The sequence below is a fragment of the Fundulus heteroclitus genome, chromosome 20 (genome assembly GCF_011125445.2).
Source record: "Fundulus heteroclitus isolate FHET01 chromosome 20, MU-UCD_Fhet_4.1, whole genome shotgun sequence".
Taxonomy (NCBI): domain Eukaryota; kingdom Metazoa; phylum Chordata; class Actinopteri; order Cyprinodontiformes; family Fundulidae; genus Fundulus; species Fundulus heteroclitus.
Genome location: NC_046380.1, coordinates 30,895,222 through 30,917,712, shown reverse-complemented (window position 1 = coordinate 30,917,712; position 22,491 = coordinate 30,895,222). Strand labels below are relative to the sequence as shown.

Genomic DNA, 22,491 nt, shown 5'->3' with positions numbered 1-22,491 from the left:
CAAAACACAGCGGAACTGCTGCAGCAGAACTTGATAGCCTGTCCGCTTTGCCTCCATGTGTCATCTGGAAAGTTTTCCTCTAAGGATAATGTCTTTTTGAGAGAAACAGCAGGAATTCCAATAAGCAGTCAAATTTATTCAGGGTGTTTTTTTTTTTTTTTTTTTTTGTTTTTTGTGATTTTAGTGACAGCGCTCAAAACTCACTGAATATCTGTAAATAAACGCCTAGATTACCACACGGTTAAAATTAAAACCCTGAGAATGAAAGTATATGTTGTTATATACCGAAATGTGGGAGGAGTACTCCTGTTATTCTTCTAGCCGTGTGTTTCCTCATAGAAGCAGGACAGGTAGTCATTGTGTCCATTACGACTTGCAAGACAGACAATTTAAAAAGAAAAATAATTGAAAAAGACTTAATATATAACTATGATAACTTCACAAGTGTGATGTAGGCACAGAAACAGCAGTAATTAGTCCAATAAGTAGACTGAAATCTGTCAGGTGTGTTTTCCCCTTCTGTATTCTGGCCTGGGGATTAAAGGGAGAGAATAAAGGTAAAGAAAGTCGACTGTCATCTTCTGGTAACATAGTGTGATAATGTGTTGGCCGCTGCTGACGACCTCCCAGCCACAGGTCTCTCTGAGCTGTTCAAGGGCGCCCCCCTGTGGAAGGAATGCGCAGGAAGCAATGACAGGAACGTCACAGAGAAAATGCTTTAACAGGACACATTTTATGAGCATTTTTTTTTTTAAACCTTAAGCATCATTATAAAAACTGATTATTTCCAGGAGTTGCATGTGAAATGTAAACTTGCCTTTTTTTGACCTTTGTAGAAATAATTTAAAAAGTGAGCTTGTAGAAGCTGACAGTACGGTTCAATAGATCAGAGGACATATGTAAACAGAACACACAGGAGGTGCAATATGGCCATGTTTACAGATTGTTCAGTGGAAATGGCTCATTAGAAGAAAATTTGGCATTTCACAAATTACAATGTCTTTTATTTTTTTGGTCTGAGAAAAAAAAACAGTCAAAGAAATAAGAAGGGGGGCACTTTAGTTGTGAGTGCTCTTTCTTTCCAAATGAAAAAAAAACAAAAAAACACCCACAGCACAATGCTGCCACCACCATGTTTCACTGAGGGGATGGATGGTGTTCTTGGGGTGATGGGATGGGTTTTCCTTGGTGGCCCAAAACATAAATTTTAGTCTCATCTGACCAGAGCTCCTTCCTACAGTACCTACATTTGGTGAGTCGCTCACAACAGGCATTTTATGCCTGTTAAAATATACCAATTTATTTCTAAGCGATAGCTTTTTTTCTGCCCACTGTGCCACAAAGCCCGTCTCAGTGGTTTGTACGGCTTATTGTGGTCCTATGGACAGATCCTCTCTGGTGTGGAGCTCCGCATATCCTTCAGGGTTACCTCTGGTCTCTGTGCAGCCGCTCTGATTAATGCCCTCCTGGCCCAGTCTGTGAGTTCTGGTGGACGGCGCTCTCTTGGTAGGTTTGTTTTGGTACCGTGGGCTTTCCATTTGAAGATGATGGATGTGACGGTGCTCTGGGGGAACGTCAAAGATTTAGATTTTTCTTTATAACCCCACCCTGACTTGTACTCAACAACTTTGTACGGGACTTGTTTGGTGAACTCCTTGGTTTTCATGGTGTGGTTCCTCTTGTTTAGTGATGCTGCAGCCTCTGGAGACGTTCAGAAAAGGTCTCTTTATACTGACTAATCATGTGACACTTAGACTGCACCCAGGTGGACTTCATTTCACTAATTATGTGACTTAAAAGAAGCAGGTTGCTCCAGGAGCTTTTAGGGGCTTCAAAGCTAATGTGTACTTTCACTTTTACGTTTTTTTTTTTTTTTTTTTTTGCAGTGCCAGTCAAAAGTTTGGACTCACCTTCTCCTTCAGTGGTTTGGCTGCATTTTTATTACTTTCTCTGGGAACTCCTTCAAGACATTTCAGGTGACCTACCTCATGAAGCTCACGGGAAGGCCAAGAGTGACCAAAGCAGTAATCAAAACATAGGGGGGTCAAGAAAAAGCTAAGCTATACAAGATGTTTTGAGTCATTTCATAATTATGTGTTTGAGTTATAGTTTTGATGTCTTCACTATGTATCTGCAATGTAGAAAGTCACAAAATAAGGAGAAGCCATTGAATGACAAATGTGAGTCTAAACCTTTGTAGTGTATTTCTCATTTCACTTCACCAACTTAAATCCTTTTCTGCAGATCCATTACATAAAACAAGATAAAAAAATATATATTTCAATTAAAAGTTTGTAATGGAACAAAAATGCCAGGGGGAATACTTTTGCAAGGCACTGTATGTTTTATTCAAGGTACAACGGAACTAGGGGACGCTAAAACAGACTAAACAACCAGCAGCAATTAAGACCAGAACCAATTAAGATTACTCAGCCACTTTGATTTTCTGAAATTATACAATTCATAAACGTTTTCAGGATGTTGTCAAAAAAGATCCAGATAAGATGTTTTGCTTGGAAGATTATCTCCGTTTGGGTATACATGGTGTGACTAAGGAAAAACAACAGCCTTGGGAATAAAAAACAAAAAAGGCTTATGCTTCAGGATATTTGGGAAAAGAAAAATTTAGACTTTGGTTTGTCTTTAAAAAATTGAGATATTTGATTCTTTTTGCATGCGTATCTTTTACCACATAGTTCAATATTTTACTTTGACTGTCTTAAATATCCACTTTCCCTATTTGTATCTGTGTGTACGATTATATACACACACATATAATTAGAGTAATTCACTTATTTGTTTTACTGCCGTCTTACTCTTGTGTATTTTTCCTTTCACTCACTGTTTCTACTTGTTAGTTTGGCAACCAGGTGGGGTTGGTTGGTGGTGGGGAAATAAGGAAAATGATGTACGCTGTATTCTTTGTCACAAAACATTAAAAAAAAAACATTTCAATATACAGATTATTATTTACAACTGAAATAGAGCTTGGAGGTGGTGTGTTGCCGAGGATCTTCCCTGTCAAGCATTCGTCGAACTGCATGAAAAGCTCCAACAGTGAGGGAAAGTATCTGAAAATGAATGTATTGTAAAAAAAATAAATAAATAAATACATAATAGCTTTTGCAAGCACTGCTATGAAATGTTGATTGAAGATTTTTATGATGGCTGAAGTCCACCATCTTGGAATAGCTGTTAGCGTCATTGCCTGAAAGCAAACTAATCTGGATTTTTAGTTAAATTAAGACATTATGAGACATTAACCTATCTTTATGATTCTGAGCAGTCCCTTTGAAAGGTTTTAGATAAAAAAAAAACGTATTAGCATTTATAAATGCAATCATAACCATTTATTCAGGAATTCACAAAATAGAGCAGTAAACATACAATCAGGACATACTCTGTTCTTAACATTTACAAATATTAGTGACATAACTCTGAATGTTCTTCCCATTAGGTATAAAATATACACATTGTACCAAAACAATGGACTTTTCATCGAAAAGCAGCTTCAAGCGAACACGACATCACCACAACGGGACATGGAGTCACACCAAAGTCCGTTTCAGTCCACCGTGATATTTGGCATCTGATTGTGCAGACGTAAAAGAAAGGTTTTCATACAAAAATCTGTCATGTTTGTATAATAGACCAAGGTTGCTTCTAACAACTCCTTCAAGTTCAGACCAGAAAAGAAAAGAAAAGCTGGATGTTTTCACAGGAGAACAATTCAAACAACTCCTTCCAAAAGATACAGGTCTTAAACACCTTTAAGAGCCACAGGAAAAGCCATACCACTGCAAACTCTTTATAACAAGTTCAAAATATGATCCTACTGGAAATATACTGTGTACAGTATACGTTGGCAACAGTTGGAAAGGAGAAAATTAAAGAGACACATCGGCAACATCTTGGCTCGCAGAAATAATGTGAATACAAACCAGAAAAATGCAGAGCATTAAAAAAGCATCATGGCACATGGGTAATATTACTGCATAATAAGCATATCATCAAGTCAGAGATGGTTTTTTAAGTGCTTCAACCACATTATTTAGAGAACATGATGTACACTTTGGGTTAACGCAGCCAAAGAGGAATATATAAAAAATAAAAAAAAATAACTTCAAAGCCTTGTAAATATGAACCCATCAAAATAAAAGGCAACAAGAACTATGAAAAGGATCAGAAAAGTAAAAAAAAGTTCAGTTCAGGCACTCAGTATAAATATATTTTCTGCAGCCTTCACACAGAGGTCACTGCAGGGAAAATGTGCTGGGATAAAAAAAAAAGGTCATCTTTACTCTGAACACATGCGGTATAAAACGATCACGGAAATTCCTAATAATAAAACCCCGCAAAAGTATCAACAAAAGATCTTTGCATGATGCATATTCTTTGAAACTCTTTGACTAAACATTTGATAATTATGATGGTGAAAATCAAAAACACCTGATGAGGATTGTGTAGCTTTTTTTTTTTTTTGACATGACACACGTGTCAGGTCCTTTAGCATGTGCTAAACTGTGCTAATATACAGGATTTATATCACAGATACTGGGCTTAAAGCTGCAGTGGGGAATTTTGAAAAGCTGCAGTAGGGACTTTTGAGAAAACAGCGGATTTAGTTTGAACAAGCATGCCTCACAGGTCCGCTCCCTGCTACGCTACAGGCCTCACTCCAATGCTGGGCAGCTTCAATGTTTACCCGTCTTTGTTTTTTGAGAAGGTGCCACTCCAGAAATTGGCAGATTTCTTGTAAAGCAGCGTGTTTCTCTGCCATTTCTCAACACAGCTGCAGCCCAATGTTGGGCCTGAACAACGGTGACGCTGTGCAGGGGGAGAGGATGTGAGCAGCCCATACACAAGAGTGATTGACACCGCTAGCAACCAATCAGAGCCAGACATTTCTCCTGGCTCTGATTGGTTGTTTCTGTCCGGGAGCGGTGCATTTCTGCAAATGGCAGTAGGACCACTGGGAGGAGGGAGATGAGCTTGATTATTTTTCACAGATGATCTGGCTTACTGTCAGGACATGGTGACAGTTTTAACAAAAATGTAAAAAAATAAATGTCTACAAAAGTTACCCACTGCAGCTTTAAGCAGAAGGGAGCTGATGAGGTAAGTATCTGAAGGCTTATTATTCTGTTCCCAGCTTGGCGATCAGCTCGTCGCAGATCTTGGTCAGCTCCTCGATTTCTTGATTCTGTCAGATACAGAGAGGAGGAACAAAAAAGAAGAACTGTGATGTTGGCTCCAACAGTTTTTCTTGCTCTCACCTAGGTTCTTGTGTTAAGAAGTGCAACATTGCCCCCTAGTGTTTGGTTCTGTGCTAACAGTGCTTATGGCCAGTGGGAACTTACATGCAACAGGGTTCAAATAACATGTGGAGGTGCAACAATTCAATAAATCAATATGTTACAGAATAACTATTTACATTTCTCATTAACTAATTTAAATTAAAAAAAAAATTCAACAATATATGTGTTATGTATACAAAAGCCCCATCTATAAATAGTTCAGTTAGAATAATTATTGTGGGTTTTTACTGCTCTCCATCATGATTCAGATTTTTACGTTGAACCGTTTATGGAGGATTTTTACATTTAATGTAACTTCAACATTAAATGATTTTTACATTTAATGTAACTTTAACTTCATATTTCAATGGATTTAACGTGAATCTATATACTGTATTTATTTGATTAATTTATCTCCCAATTGAATTTCCATTATGACATAAATAATAAATCCTTCATTGTTTGTTCATTACATTTTGCCATTTTAGACACCAAAATCCTGCTCATGATATTTGTCTTATGACACCAGTAGATGACTGTTCCGCTGAAATTACTACAAATTAGACAACTTTTACAAAAACTCAATCTTATATGACCCCCCCCCCCCCAAAAAAAAAAAAAAAAAAAAAAAAAAAAAAAATTCTATTTTGTGCACAAGAGAGAAGAATAAATAACTTTTGTGGAAAGATTTAAGCCAAACCCTCATCATCCACCACTGTTAAGATAAAACTAAGCTAAATAAAGAGCAGTGGTGGGAACCAGCAGTGGGACGTAATGGAAGGTTTGGACGGTGCTCTGGAAGCAAAAAACACATTTCTACAGGGTTTGATGTTGAAAAATGCTACATTTAGCATCTTTTCTCACACGGATAGTTGAGAAACTAAACGTTTAAGCAGCCTCAGTATTCAACCTCACAAAGATGGGTAAAGTGGATGGTTTCTAATCCCTTCTACAGTCTGCTTACCTTTTGGAGGACAGCTCTTTCAAGGGACTCCACCTTCATCTGCTCCTTTCTCAGACTCGCATTCAGCGCCACGCTCTCAACGTCGGCCTTGGCGCGCACCTGGGCTATCTCCTCATTGGCCCTGGTAGACAAGACGATAGCAAGAGGAGGATAAAGCTAAATAAAGGCACATGTTATGCCTAGCCATAAATAAAAGTCTTTTCTGGTTTCAGATGTTCTTTCATTCTAAAAATCCGCTTGTTGTATGAGGTCAGTCTTACTTGTCCAGTTTCTCCTCGGCATGGAGTTTTAGCGTTTGATATCGCTGCTCCTCCTGCTTGATACGGAGCAGGTAGTCTTGCGCGCACTTCTTCAGCACCTCCTCGTTCTGCATGTGTGCATGCAAAGGCAAGTCAGGGGATGTGGCTTTCACGCGATTCTGCACTACATCTCTAACCTGACGAGCCGGATGAATTTTGTTCCACCTAGCTCCGCCTAGCTTTACTCACATCCATCTGGGACATCTTCCATAGAGAGTGATTTCTCCAACCAATTTTATTGTCTAGCCAATCAGAACGCAGGGCTGGAGTTTCATAGATGTGACGTAGTAGAGAAGCGACCGTGAGACTGTTTTGATTCAGACAACAATGGCGGCTCGCATCGAGGAAGCAATCGTTAACATTGATGCTGCTATTTCTTCCGTGTTGTCCAATCTACCTAATATTGTTTCATTAAAAGAACATCAGAGAACGGCTCTGAAGGCTTTTGTTGGTGGAAACCATGTTTTCTCCCTTCTCCCGACCGGATTTGGCAAGTTTTTTTTTTTCCTGCGTCGCTTTCATCAGTGTCACGGGTTAGCTTCGGTGTGAGTGGTTGAAATAGCGAGTCGATAAAGATGACAGACAAGTGGCTTATCCAATCATATGCAAGGATTTTTGATTAGGCCCAGCCTTCAAAAAAGGCAATTCCTATGGATCTGTCCCAGATGGATGAATGGAGCTAGGCGGAGCGAAATTCATCTGGCTAGGATCAGGTTACTACGTCTCACCAGATTCCCACTAACCTTCTTGAAGCCCTCCAGGACTCCCTTCATGTTCTCATACCTCCTGAAGAGATCTGCGAAGGACCTCTCCACCGAGTTGAGGTCGGCCACGGCCTGGTCCCTCTCTAAAGTCAGCTGCCTGACGGACTTACTGGAGGAGAGGCTCTTGTTCTGCTGCTGATCCTCTGCAAGCAAACAAAGGGAAGGCTTCAGAATGAAGGAGGTCGGTCTGAAGCCTTCTTTTAACAGCATATTTAAACATGACCAATTCCAACACACTTCAGTCAATCTTTCCTTCGTCTCTGACCAGCTTCCCTGTCATTGTTGCACACAAGACACACTCACATAGTGTCTTGTGTGCAATAAGAGCAACTTCTTCCATATGTTTGCTGGTCCCCTACACGGCTTGAGGCAAACTGTGAGCTTTCTTTTAACAACGGCTTTCTTGCTGCCCGTCTTCCGTGGTTTTTTTCTGCATTAACCGCAAGCAGCAAAAATGGGCTGCAGATAAAGATGTTTGTAAACAAGGACTATTTAAAATAAGAAATTTAACCGTTTATATTAATCAGAATATTATTCAAGAGAACAGCTTTTAACTGAGTTGGACGTCAATCCTTGTTGAACATAAAGTGCAACCAACAAACAAGTCTATGTATTAAACAGTTTGATCAATACTTAACGCTGTGGTGAGATTCCTGAAAGTTTCTGGTAAAAAAATATTGATTATATAAACTCTAAAACAAGTAATACAATTAGATTATCTCTCTGCTGCAACTCTCTTCCCTTCCATGTGGAGGCAAACCCACTTTAAACATATTACTGCCGCCTAAAATACGTGTCTGATCCATTAATTGTTACGTAGCCAGAAATATCAGACCTCTGTGATTTGGAAGTTGCGTTTTTTTTTTTTTAAATTGCGATTATATTGCAAATTCGTTTAATTGTCCAGCCCTATTCCATGGAGGCCATTTTTATAGAAAGAGCACCAGTGGTGGTCCTGTCAACTGAGCTGCAGATTCCTGCAGGTCCTCCAGAGATATCGAGGGTCTCTCCTCGCCGAGTTTGCTAGTTCAGGTGAGCTGTCATGTTTTCGTTGATTCACCGCTGGGTCAACACCTCAAGCATGGGTTGTTTTATGACCTAACCGTGTTTTAATCTTCTCCCCATCTTCACCCCAGACCCAGCTGCAGTGTTCCTTGATACCAGCTCAGACTTTAATTCGTCAAAAGATATTAAAACATTTCTCATTCATCAGCTTGCGTTGTTGTGTCACATAAAAACAGACTGAGGTTTGAGGTTTTAACACGACATAAAACAGGTTTTAAGAAAACTAATGGGTGCCTTTATGTTGCACAGCAGCCGATCTCAGTTTCACGATGCCCCCTGGACAGTAGACATTAAAAGCATCTCAGTGTGTTGAGCTGACTGAACTCAGTAACTTGACCTCAGTGGAAATGATCATGTGGTTCCTGAGGACTAGGGTGGAGGCGAAAGGTCACAAAAACAAGGAGGGGTTGGTGCTGACGGCATTCAGGCAGGAGGAATCCAGAAAGTTGTTTTTTTTTGTGATTTTTTAAAATATTTGTTGCCCTAAAAACTCAATCAAATCATGATTGAGATTGCTTTAAAAATGAAGGAAAGGATAAGAACAATAACTATTGCTTTGGCAAAATTAAAGGTCAAAAATAAAGCCACGCTTGTGCCATCACTGCTTTGAGACTTTGCAAATTAGACAGAGTCTTTCACATAATGCTTCTCTGAACGGAGTCGGGACTGCAGTGACAAAATACGCTTCACTCTGAAACTCTGAGGAACAAACAAGACGGAGGAGGAATGACCACCAGCAGGTGGCAGCAACTTACCGATCATCTGTGCGACTGTTTTCTCATACTCTGCCACTATTTTCCTGCCAAACACAAAGCAGCCCAGTGTGAGCTTTGTTTTCCCACGATCACTTGCATCGTTTGATCAATTTCTGCGGCACCCTACCTCATTTCCATAACCTCCGCTCTGCTCTCCTCGTATTTTTGTTTCCACTCGCTGACCTCGATCTCTTTAGTGATGATCTGTTTTCAAAGAATTAGATAGATTTGAAAATGTAAAAAGCTGAGCTCGTTATGTGTGCGTGGGAGTGACATACCTCCTCTCTGATCAGGGTCAGCACTGCAGCTTTGTCCATCTCAGTCAGAGGGACGGCGTCCTGCGACAGGGCGGACGGCTCCGGGTCGTCACCGCTGCTCAGCTTTGCAGTCTGGTGCGTGGATATCTCACCCTGTGGAAGATCACAAACCCTGGTGTAACGATGCGATGGGCGAGAAATTGCGACTTTCAAACTCTGTAAGCAGCTGAAAAATGCAGGGGAGCAGGAGGACGTTTCACCAGATGGCTTTAGGAGCAGCACTCAGCGTACATGCACGCCACATTTGTTTAGTCTATTGATAAATGGGTGGCTTCAGGGAGTCACTATGAGAAACAGATGTTTTTAAAATGATGATCAATGAATCCTTTTCTACGCAGGCGAGAGAGATTAAAAACAGCTGATGCAAAAGAAACCCGCCCCACTGAATAATGCATGGCTTGTCTTTGCACCACTTACTATATCATCTTTCAGACCGAAAGTGTCCGGCTCCAGCGGACGATCTGTGATCTTCGTCTCGGGACCTTTTAAAAAGAAAAAAACAAAAAAAAAAACACAAAATGTAAAAGTTAAATAAGAGCTGTGGGTGGCATCTATCAATTAAATCTAAAGTTACAGCTTTCCTTCTTGCGCACCATGCCACACACTTAAATGAAGTCTCCTGATTTACAAAAACATAGTATATTATTAGTTTATATCTTGCTTGAAACAACCACTACATGCACCACTCAAAATGATCCGCCATGTGTGGAGCTCTTTTCCCCTCACTGATTTTTTTTTTTTTTCTGGGAAAGAATCACTTCCTGTTCTGCTGCGTAAACAATCTATGCAAACCGTTTTCATAAACTTTGTCGGATATGTTGTTTATTTGTTTTGAAGTCTGAAACACTTTAAAAAGCGGCTGCTGAGAAAATTATGCCACAGCATGATGTTTAGCTCTTTACGTTTTCAACTCGTGCATTTAATACATCCCTACCTTTCTATCATACAGGATGACGCTGTTTCCCAGCAGATCTCATTTCATTTTTAGAACCTCCTGCACAAAAGCATCTCCATCAAATGATAACCTTTAGCTCACAGCAGAGTCCTCTCTGAGGAGCATCTCTGCCCCATCTACGCCCGCTGAACTCACCGTCTACAACAGCGACGTCGCTGGACGGCTGTTTCTCCGCGGCTGGTTTGCAGCACTCCTGCCCTCCTCTCTCCTCCCGGCAGTCTGTCGTCTGGCCGATCAAGCCGGTGGAGGCCAGTTTCTCCTCGTCTGTGGCGTGGTGAACCCGCTGAGTGATCTCTGGGGTCTGAACCACCACTTCATCCTCCCCCTGAAGGTAGCAGAGGAAGACATCAACTTTTATTACAGTCAGGTTTCAACTTTCTACATATTAAATACCCGATCCTTAAATACAGCGCTCCACACTTCATTGCAGCAGTATGAGGGATTGCTGCAAATCCATGGACAATGCAGACGACTCTCCCTGTAGATCTACGCTTCTCCAGGAGTGAATGCTGCTTGTCGGGACTTTAAAGCAATCAACTGGGTTCCCTTATATCGGACATTTTTGACCAATCTGTATAATCTGATTGAATTTGACTTTGTAAAGTGCCTTGAGATGACATGTTTCATGAATTGGCGCTATATAAATAAAATTGAATTGAATTGGCGCCCCTGGTATAGATGTGTAAAAAGCCTTAAAAGTAAATTAATCCTAAAATAAATACAACTGAAGCGCTTTTTGCCATTTACACTGAACCTTTTTTTAAATTGACGAGTATCCAGAAATCTTTAATCAGTAGTTCAGGACTTCCTGTACCCCTGGAGTATTAACATGATGTCAGACAAAAGATCAGCCCGTCTTCAAGATAAGACAAGAGAACATGCTATTTAAGTAGGCACGACGTATGTAGATCTCTATAAGTTGGCAAATGGCTACAAGAAAATTGTGTCTTATGTATATTTACAAGTGTCTCAAGTCAGGGAGCTCTTAAAAGGTTTACCACTCGTCTAAAACTCGCAGGACAAGAAGTTGGAAATCTCTGGTTTTGAACAAATGGAGCTTTGACAAGCAAGACTAGAGAAGGACCCGAGTTTCTGATGCTGAAACCCACAGTGACCCACCGTTAAATGAACTGTACCTGATTTAATTTTTGTTTGCTCAAGAAAAATGCATTTTACGCAGTGTATTAGGAGTTAAAAGACATCATTTGATAATAACAATTGACTAATTGATTGCGTGATTGAGCGAGTCCAGGCTTTTTAGTAGGAATGAGCAGCAAACTGAGGACAACCCGGGACGACTTTCTCTGCCAATGGAACAACGAAGGGCGGAGCCGTTGCTAAGCAACATCTCCTCCTGCGCGTGCAGAACAGCACGTAAACAGAGCAGCATGTCATGCGTGTAAGTGATGACCGTTCACATAGGAAAACATCATTTACCCAGAGCCATTTATGTCAAAGAAAACTGAGAAAAGTCCCTCGATGAAGCCATGCTTCCTCTGGAGGATTGTGCACGAGCTTGTTTAGTGTCGTGCATGTCGAGGGTGGGGGCAAAACAGACGGGGGCGGGGCTTGCAGCTCAAACTAAACTGTTCTCCTCAGTCACGGTTTGAATTTGAGCAGGATCAGGGACAGTCACTTTAAGTACGGTGGAGTCCCTGAAAAACCTTGTTGGAGTGCATGGCATGGCGTCATGAACTTTTTCAAAATCCAGGCATGTTTGGTTAAAGAAAAAAACACATGAACAGTGGTGGAGGGCGCTGCATCTGTTCTGAGCAACATCACAAACACAGATCACATAAAAAAAAAACATTATTCCCAGTATGAAACACAGAGCTGACATGTTTACATAAAGCTGCAGAGTTGCACTGAAACTGGGAAAATGAAGGCTTGACTACGGCCCAGCAACCTTTCCCATGCAGAGCCAATCTAGTCAGTCGTGCCAAATAAGAACTGCCCAGAGCTGCACCATCCCAACAGCCTAGTTTGTTTTATGATTACATTTTGAAGTAATTTTTTTTATATTAAGGTTTCAGAATAAACATAAGCATCAGTATTTTATAAAAGCAGAAAAAATATTTCCTTAAGTTCTATATTTAAAGATAAAAATGGTTTGAGACCTAATAAAAAATATGAAAGAAAAAGAAAACAGGTCATAAAACACTGAATACCCACTGAAACAATCCCATTTTTGTCAGCTTTATTTTAAAACCACGGCTTATTCCCAGCCACTGAGCCACGTTATGGACACCTGGTCTTGACCGATGGTCTTAATTATCCAGGGCTCTCCACTGCGACGTGAGATCTTTCTTCAGGATGGGATATTGTGGAGGGCGTGAGAGCAGCGGACTTAATATTTGACTGCAGAGTGATAAGTCCCATCTCTGTCACCATGCCAAAACTGGACTGCAGAGCTGGAAACGCTGTGGATGGCCCACTCAGCTTGTGTGACTCAGTGGATGTGTGTGTGTGTGTGTGTGTGTGTGTGTGTGTGTGTGTGTGTGTGTGTGTGTGTGTGTGTGTGTGTGTGCGCAGAGGCCAAGAGGTTGCAAAGCTGCTGAATAATGAACACTGCAGAGTTGCTACAGTAAGGTAAAACAATCCCAGAGGAGCGCCTAGGCAAAAGAAAAAAAAAAAACATTACCTGACTGCACACATCGAGGACCAACGACTGGCTTTCATCGTATTTCTGCACTTTACAGGAATTCCTGCAAAACAAGCAAATGAAGACGACAAAATTATTATTTTTTTCTTTATTTTTAAATTGTGTCCTTAAGTTACTGTGTGCGGTTTCTGTAGTACTACACATATACGAGATTTAACATGACAGATGGAAAAAAAAGAAAATCATGCCAGGAAGCAGAGCAAATTAGAGCACTAAAGCAAGCTGAGGTGAGGATAACCGGCGGTGAGCACAGGCAGGGCACACGCCTCCATGAGCATGAGTGTGAAATCGTGCTTTGGTAGAGAGAGTACTTACAACAGAAAACAGAGAAACTTGACTCGTTCAGACGTCCTGAGGTCGAGAAAAGTGGACGAACGAAAGCAAAGATTTTTGAGGATTGCGGCGCACACACACACACACACACACACACACAGAGGAGGAAAGATGGAGGATGACGGGGATAAAGCAGGGAGGGAAGAATAAAGAAGGCCAGGAGACAAAGGGAGAGGGGGTGAGTGAGCAAAGGTGTCAGCATGTTAGTTAGTCAGCAAGTAAGTTAAGGTTCTAGCTTATGCAGACACGTTTGGAAAAGCTAAAACTTGTATAGTCACTGCCGCTCTGAGCACATTCCCGATCTATTTGCGTCTCCGTTTATGAACAGTATCGTCTGCACATTCTTATTAGCGGTGAATTAAGTCCAACACTGCAAAAAGGGAACTAAAAATAAGTCATATTTGTCAAATGAATGTATTGCTCCTTGATTTGAGCAGGTAAATAGGATTATTTGCCAATGGAATGAGTATTTTTACCCCTAAAATAAGATAATTAGACATCCTGCACTTGAAATAAGACAATGGAGGTCAATTGTTCCTATTTTAAGTGCAAAAATCTTATTCCACTGGCAAATAATGTTATTTACCTGCTCCAATCAAAGAAAAATACTCTCATTTCAAGCAATATTTTTCTTATTTTTAGTTCTATTTTTGCAGTGAAGGAGGAGCAAGATGGGACCGAAAAGTTTCCTCCTAAGAAAACGTTCACATTTTGTCACATCACAGCCACCAACCTGAGCGCATTTTATTGGCACCAACACAAAGTGGCGCATTAAGGTGAAGTGGAAGGAAGACGATTTGTTTTACCAATAAAAATGTGAAAGGCGTGGTGGGTGCAGTTTTAATAACTCCCGACACCACTAAATAGCTGTCTTCAAGTCGAATGACTGCGTGACGTCTTGGAGGATTCGTTGACAGAATAAATACGAGTGCCACACCTTAAAAAAAAAAAAAAAAACATGTGGAAGAAGGTGCTCTGGTACAATAACACCAATTTTTTTCCCGTTAAACTGAAAACACTATGTGTGGCAGAAAATAAAAAACACCTTGAACCCCACCGGTGTGAAACACGGTGTCGGCAGTATGATGCTCTGGGAGCGTTTGGCTTTGGAAAAGGGAGAAGGAAGGTGGTCAGAGTGGATGGGATGATGAGTGGAGATAAATGCAAGGGTAGTCCTGAAAGAAAAGACTAGCCGGAGCTGTAGGAAGCAGTAGGGTTGACTCAATGGGGCTGTGCGCTACATTTATCAAGTTTTTGATTTGAGAGAAACAACTGAAAACGGTTTTCTTTCAGAACTACACTCTGAGGTTTTGCGGCTGCTGTGTCACAAACAGTGAAAAAAGTTCAAGCGGCGTGTGAATACTTCTGCGAGGTGCTTTAAATAGCAAAGAGCTGAATGTGGGGCTCGCTGGACTAAGGTGTTTAATTACTGCTGACTGTGCAGAAAGGACACTTACGCGGCTGCCTTGTCCTTGTTCTTCTTTGGAATCTGCTTCGCCTTCTTCTCCCCGGGGGTCTGCCTCGCCTTCTGTTTGCCTTGATCCTTTGCCTTTGTCTCGGGTTGAGGGGCGCCGCAGGACAAATCCTCGCTGTTCAGGGATTTCGACGTATTAAAAGGGTCTACGGAGTCATCGAAGTTGTCCGGGTCGAAGCTGTACGAGCCCTTCGGCAGCACCGGAGAGCTGCTCACCTTGCTGTTGCTGCCGAAGGGATTGAAGTTCGGGTCGTCCCACTGGCTCGGGTCAAAGTTATACGTTCCGCTTTTGGGAATAGGGACGTCGTCCAGATTCAGGGGCGCAGAGGAGTCCGTCGCGACGGGTTCGGAGAGCGGTTCTGAAACGGGCTCCGGCGCAGATTGGGCAGGCGGTTCTGGAGCCGTCTCTAACGCTGGTTCGGGCTGCGCCTCGGACACTGCCGGTTCTGGCGCTGGTTTGCAAGAAGTCTCTGAATCTTTTGGCTTCTGCTTCTTCGCAGCGATTTTGCCGGTTGCCCTTTTGCCCCCTAGTTTCTTCGGAGGGGGCTTTCGGACCGCGCCATTGTCCAGGCCAAACTCCAGAACCACAGGCTTTGCCTCTGAAGATGCGTGTGTGGTTTCAGAGTCTGCCTGCGCTGTCATGGTGGCCTCGGCAGCAGGGAAAGGCGTGCAGAGCTGCTCTAGGCTGGGAGGAGAACGCAAACCACACGGTGGGGGAGAGTTCTGGATTTTGGATCCGCCGCTGGTGAAGGGGTTAAAGCTGTCATCCAGTTGGTCTGGGTCAAAGTTGTACGTCGCCTTGGGAAGCGGAAGTTCTTGTTCCTCATCTGTATGAGGAACAGGACTTGCCGGGGCCTTTACTTTAAGGGATGGAGGCTTGGACTTGTGAGTTTTAGTCTCCTGGGGAGGTTCTGCATGGCTGAGGAGAGCATTGTGGGGTTCCTCTGGATCAGCAACAGGGCTCTCCTCAGGAGGCTGTGAAGCACTTGATGCTGCAGGTTCACTGCTTGGTACAGAGTCCTGCTCTGGGCCAAAGGTAGGCTCTGGAACTGGAGCCAGATCTGGGGCTGGGTCTATGTCATGGATGAGGTTTGTGTCTTGGGCTGGCTCGGATATCACAGCTTTGCTCTGAGCCTCTTCCTTCGGCGAGGATGGATCAGGAACGGGAAAGGAATCCAGGTTCTCTGAAGGCTGCTCTGCCAGGTGCTCGTCTTGATGTTGGACCTCTGTTTCGACCTGACCTCCCACAGGGACGACAGGCTCATCCTGACCCATGTCTTGGCTCAGCGCAGAATCTGGATCCCCGACAGGGACGGTCACTATCAGGTCCTCCTCCTGCTCCAAATCTGAAGAAGTCACAGGAGAAAAATAAAAAAAAATCACTGCCAGAGCCACGACACCTAAAGAGTTAACCTGTTTCTAGCGAATTTCTGCTGTCACGTGTGAACTCAGCTGTGGGTGGCATCTGATTGGTCGACTAAAAACAGGTTACACACCAGCCAACTGTTCTAGTGGCTGCTGTTGCCATGGTGATGTCTTACAACGGGCGCCACAACATTAGAGCCAACGTGAAAACTCAAACACAACCACAACACTGATTCATCTTGAGTCGTGTCTTGTAGAAGAGCGAAGAGTGGCAGAGGTACGATGCAAAAATTGGCCCCAGGGAACATTTTGACACCGCGGCATATTTTAGTACGTCCGTCATCACCGTCCGTCGCCCTGTTAACGCAACACCATGTTGCTTAGAGACCAGCGGAGCCTGCTCCGTTTTAACCATTTCAAAATGCCGAGTCACAAGAGCCGACGCCTTAACACACAGGTGTCAAACTCAAGGCCCGCGGGCCGAATCCGGCCCGTCAAGGTAAATTATCCGGCCCTCGAGAACCAAAAAAAAATGCATATCATGTCATAAAGTAGAGGTATATATCCTTTTAAAGTGTATAAAGTGGCTAAAACTGTGCCTCCTGTAAGTGTAACTCACCCCAATATCAACTTTTCTTGCAGATAAACTGTATGAACTGGGCCTAAGGTGCTATTTTTATGTCACTGTGCATTTTTTATACATCTATGTGAACTGGAATGAAATTATGAAATGAAAAGTATCGTCTATACACGCGCTACCGGCCCTTTTAATGACATCATGACGCCAAAGTGGACCCATATAGAAATGAGTTTGACACCCCTGCCTTAACAGGACCATCCAAACACACGGACGCCGTTCCTCACATCAACAACCACCAAACCAGGGCTGTGAGATGAAGATGAGATCCCACAGATCTCATCCACTGCAAAAAGGAACTAAAAGTAAGTAAAGTTTTCTTGAAATTAGTGTATTTTTCCTTGATTTGAGCAGCTAAATAAGACTATTTTCCAATGGAATAAGATTTTTTGCACTTAAGATAAGAACAATTCATCTCCATCATCTTATTTCAAGTACAGGATATCTAATTATCTTATTTTAGAGGTAAAACTACTAATACCATTGGCAAAGAGTCTTATTTAGCTGCTCAAATCAAGGAAAAATACATAATTTTAAGAGAAATTTACTTACTTTTAGTTCCCTTTTTGCAGTGTCTTCATTGCTTTGTCACAGTCACACGTCTCCAATCAGCACACAAAATATAATATCAAACACTGTATACCTGAGTACATAATGAGGTTTTCTAATCATAACTTCATTTACCATGGGGGGAAAAAAGCGATCCATTCCATCCTGGCTACCTACTCCTGATAACTTGTGTTTGTTGGCCCCTCTCTGCAGACTTCAGCCCCACTGGAGGGTTTTCCAGCAGGAACAAGCTGTTTAAGGTTATGCCACAGTCTGAACTTTGACTACGCCCTTTCCAAGGCCTCCTTTTCTTGAGCCACTCTGAGTTGTTCTGTCTTGCGGGTTTTGGATCGCTGTTCTGCTGCATAACCCAAGTGGGGTTGAACCTCATGGTCATAAACTACATCCTGAAGCAGTGAAGCAGGTCATGTTTCTCACACTAGCACCACAAATGTTAACTGCTGGTATGTTGTTCTTTGTTTTCCTGAAATGCTATGATAGTTTCACAACCACTGCAATCAGATGCTCACCTCCGAAAAAGTTACACCTGTGTTGTCTTTGGTCACCAGTAGTTTTCACCACGTCTCAAGCTAGTTTTTGCCCAATCTCTTTTTTATTGTGAAATTGTGAATACAATGAAAAAAAAAGGAACTAAAAATAGGTAAAAATTTCTTGAAATTAGTGTATTTTTCCTTGATTTGAGGAGCTAAATAAAACTAATTGCCAATGGCTTGAATGATTTTACCCCTAAAATAAGATAATTAGACATCCTTCACTTGAAATAAGATGATGAAGATGAATTGTTCCTATTTTAAGTGCAGAAATCTTATTCCATTGGCAAATAGTCTTAGTTACCGGCTCTAATCAAGGAAAAATACACTGATTTCAAGAAAATTTTACTTACTTTTAGTTTCCTTTTTGCAATGTACTATCCTTAGTCGAGCCAATTATGATTTTATATTTCCTTATTTGTGAAACCAAAACCAAAGTAAAACTTTAACAAGATGCTCAACATTCTTCATTTAAGCACAGGGGGAAGACTGCACTTTTTGTAAGAATTCTAAAAATACTACTTTCTTCAAAGTTTGGGAAGCTCTGCTTTAGTTGCTCTGGGTTCTTTTGTTCTTCCTGGACTCGCAAATGGTTTACCAGTTTCATGCGTTTTCCAAATCGGACAATAGTTCTCACTGTTTTTCCCTTCCCATTTACTCAGGCTTTGTTTCATATCAAAATGTGTTCAAACATGAAAAGTATGAGCGGGTGCGCATGGTTTCCCCAGAACTGGAGAACTGAAGTCCACAACTTGTCATAACCTCAGCCAGAGGGCACTGAAGGATTACGTCATTTAGTTCAATGATAAGTTAATACAAGCAGCAGCAACGAACTTTGCAATTTTTCACATGTAGAAAAAGCTAACACAACTGTCTCTAGGTGTTGCACTGTTATAGAGGAGGACTAAAATAAACAGCTGAGGCCGAATCTCCTCCTGTTGTTGTGATTTGCGTTCATGCTAGCATTAGCCCTGCAGCGCAGCTAGCTGCAACAGGAAGTCAGAAAATGGTTCAAAACTCCCAAACAAATGCCTTGCTTTAAAGGTATTGGGTTTTCATCTATATATAGATTTTTGCCACGTCTCAACCTACTTATTGTACTGATTGCGTTCGAGTTTTTTTCTAAAGCACCTTTCAGTAACAAGACGATTCAAAGTTCAGTTCAGTGGGCTTCAGTATGTTTTGTTAACTTTTATATTCAGGAAAAAAATAAAATGTTTCCTTCAAAAAAACTGCTATAAATATAATATTTTAACTTTCTAAGCTCAAATTTGTAAATCACCTCCAAATGTTGGGCTAAGTGTGCCCTGTAATCGATTGGTCCCTGCCCCCAGGCTGTATCCTGCCTCTCGCCCAATGATCAGTACTACTAGGTATTACTGAAGGGATAATCTATCAAGTGTATTTTGTGTTGTGATATTTTATTTTAACTCAATAGTACAACAAAACATAACGGGCTATAAATAGATCCTTACATTGGATCTGCTTCCAACTAGTGGTTAAATACGCAATTTCATTTGAAAAAATAAATGAAAATTTCAACCCAGAAACTCAGATTGAAAGGTTGTTCACAGGTATCTCCTTCTGTGATGACTAGATTACAGTATATATAAAAAAAAAGGGATGTTTGAATGGCTGTCAATAGGTTCCCCATTTGAGCCAAGAGTTTTAGAAGTCCAGTGGATGCGGAACTGTTAAAGGTGTTAGAAATAAAGTGCCGGTCTTTAATGTTGATCCAAACTATTACCCTTTGGGGAAATGCCAATTATTTAGCTTTAACAAAGGGAAAAAATACATTATAAAAAAATTAAACGCTGCTAAAAGGACTAATGGGTGGTCCCCAGAGGGTTAATTTTGCTCACTAATAACCACAACGACAAGCAATGAGTCATGTCCTACACATCTACCAAACCTTAGAGGCTAGTAAGGTTGTTAAAAGCATTTATGCTCTTCTGGCTAATTAGGAGCTTAGGAAAATGTTGCCGGAGCTGTTTTACAGGAAGGATTTATTTCTTCCGAAACAGCGGTAGCCTTACAAAAAAACACAATGCAAAAAAAAGAAAAAAAAAAAAAAGAAAGCCTCCTTAAAGCACGTTCTGACATGCTACGCTCCGCCGGTCCCCTCGCTCTGACTGACCTCCGCCGGTGACCGGCACAAAGCAGAGCTATCCAAAGCTCCGAGCTTTTGTTCAACCTGTTGGATACTAGAGCAAAGGTCGTTCCCACACTCCTCTACAAGCTGCTCCTCCTCCTCCTAGCCAATCAAGTGACAAGAGTGAGAGCATCAGTCTCAATCACACACCAAGACGATCCAAAATCCTGACTGTGTGCATTCCAGCTCACATACCGGGCAGTCAGATGGTTGTTTACTACCTGTCCAGGTGTTAAATAACCTTCTTCTTCTCTAATACAACACAAGATGACGGTTCCTCTATCACGCAAAGGCTAAATCAACATTTACACTGAATGTACATACAAAGCTCAGATACATTTGCCATTGAGATCTAAGATTTTTCGTAAACAATGTCTGTTTTCTTGTGTTTATGATGGTCCGGGGCCTGAATACTTGGAACAACATCAAAAGGCTCTTGTTGCCATGGCAACGTTGAAAAGGGGAGCGTGGATGTGCCTTTGAACGTGCAGGTCTTTGGTTTGTGGAGTTTTTTTTTTATGTTAACAAGAGCCTTCAGGTTCCCAGAAGACTAACAAACTCTCAGCTGCTCTCCTCCTATTTTCTTTGTGGTCCTTTGTTGGCCTTTTCCTCCTCCTGTCATGCTGTTAGCTCTGCGGAAGGCCTCACCTGTCTGCTCTGCATTGGCGGCGGCGGCGTTCTCCAGCTCTCCCGGGACAGGCTGAGGGGCGCGGACGGGAGTCGCCGCTTCAGGGGTGTCAAAGTGACCCTCCGAGTCCGAGCTGCAGCGGCACATGCGGGACAGAAGGCAGAAGACACCATTACACAACCGTAGGGCAGTGATCCAGACTGAGAGTCACCGATGGTGGTGCACGTTCTCCTGGACTGAAGGTAGCTGTTGCACGGAGGCAAGAACACACTTGGAACTTTAAAATGCAATGGGCACTCGGGTTTGTGACTTAATGTCATGTGATCAGAGGGTTTGCACGTGCGTTCTTGTCAAAAAAGCAACATATTAAAACCTTAAAGTCTGCACCATCTTGCAAAACTGTCTCGCCAGATAAAATTGCCTGCAAAAAAACAAACCCTCCAACCTATTTTCCTGTTTATTCAACGCGCCTAACTGGCCTACAGTGATCTTAACCGTACTCCTCGCTGTTGCAGAGCCTTTGTGGCGCTCTATCCGGTTCGAAACAGTGCAAGTAACCAAAGTCGAACATGCATATGGGAAGAGGAAGTACGTGTGAAACAGCCTACTATTTCCTGTCACCCTCTACCCTAAGAAGAAGGCAGCCTGTTGCACAACAAACGTGAGAGAATAACAGAAAAGCTCTGTCTAATGTATGGATGGGAAGCATATATATATATTTAAAGATCCTTCTCAAGGCTGACCTTTAATTTGAATTAAGAGCACAGATTAAATCAGGTTTATCTATTTGATGAGATCACTGTAGGCAGGCAGGGCGAATCAGTATATTGATGCAGGGGAGCTGATACGGTATCAGTGCAGGAGTGGAAGGGTGGAAGTCCTCTGAAAATGGTCGCTGCGCTTGTATCTTTGGAGGCGCAGAGGCGCAGATAACGCCGTGGTGATGAAAGCGGACACGAGGGGCGCGAAAACTAATGCCTTCGGAGGGTGGGTGTGCTTGCAGGTTTTTTTTTTTTTTTGGGAGTGAAATCCTGTGCGGGCGTCTGTTAGTAATAAAGGTGGCTGAGGGAATGACGGGTTTGGGGACGATCTGAAGCGCAGGCACAGCGCAGTGTGCGTCAGCGCCTCGCGAAGGCGCAAAAGGTCGACGCACGCGTGGCGATAGAAGGCAATGGCACTAAAAAGAATGTAAGATTTCCCCCCCCCCACATGGAGAGAAGTCCCCTCTCCTCCGGGGCAGCCAGTCACTCTGCCTGGAGTCTCAGGGCGCTTCAGCGCAACACTTGCCTGCTGCCTTGAGATCTCCCCTCCTCCTCCTCCTGTTCCTCCTCCTCCTCTCTTCTCCTTCCCCAGTGCTCCCTCTCCTCCTGCCCCTCTTCATCCTCCTCCCCGCCTCGCACCGCCGTCCACGTCCACTTGGCCCACGACACCGGGGACAGCCAAGACATCGCTCCTTGCTGAGGTTCTCCGACCTCCGGCTGACGCGCCCAGGCAGCAACCAGGGCTCGGCTTCCTGCGCGCCGGTGGGACTCTCTTCTTCAGATCTGCGCCCTGCCAGCCGCTCCGCGCATCCTTTCACTTCCAACGCGTCTCCTCCCTCCCTCCATCCATCCCCCTCCCCGTTTACGCGTCGGTGTGCTTTTCTCCGTCTCCTGGTGATGCCTCCAGTCTCACCCTGACGGTCCCTCCGTGGCGAAATACCTCTGCTCTGAGTCTGATCAGCT

General features: G+C 42.6%; 1 protein-coding gene across 3 annotated transcripts in view; it reads right to left on the bottom strand.

Moving 5' to 3' along the window:
- Nucleotides 1–3,327: 3,327 nt before the first annotated feature.
- tacc1 (transforming, acidic coiled-coil containing protein 1) overlaps nt 3,328–22,491 on the bottom strand; it is a 34,878-nt gene continuing 15,714 nt past the window's right edge. Inside the window, exons 1-14 of one of the 3 annotated variants that reach the window (XM_036151284.1) lie at nt 22,055–22,481; nt 20,788–20,900; nt 14,869–16,231; nt 13,394–13,429; nt 13,058–13,121; nt 10,552–10,741; nt 9,879–9,943; nt 9,423–9,554; nt 9,272–9,348; nt 9,145–9,188; nt 7,304–7,467; nt 6,522–6,628; nt 6,262–6,382; nt 3,328–5,203 (exon numbers count right to left, since the gene is read on the bottom strand). In XM_036151284.1, coding sequence (XP_036007177.1) covers nt 5,138–5,203; nt 6,262–6,382; nt 6,522–6,628; nt 7,304–7,467; nt 9,145–9,188; nt 9,272–9,348; nt 9,423–9,554; nt 9,879–9,943; nt 10,552–10,741; nt 13,058–13,121; nt 13,394–13,429; nt 14,869–16,231; nt 20,788–20,900; nt 22,055–22,215 — 2,703 coding nt within the window. In that variant the 5' untranslated portion in view covers nt 22,216–22,481 and the 3' untranslated portion in view covers nt 3,328–5,137. Of the gene's footprint in view, nt 5,204–6,261; nt 6,383–6,521; nt 6,629–7,303; nt 7,468–9,144; nt 9,189–9,271; nt 9,349–9,422; nt 9,555–9,878; nt 9,944–10,551; nt 10,742–13,057; nt 13,122–13,393; nt 13,430–14,868; nt 16,232–20,787; nt 20,901–22,054; nt 22,482–22,491 lie in introns of those variants that run through there. The other 2 variants (XM_036151285.1, XM_021320564.2) reach the window with 2 other exon arrangements.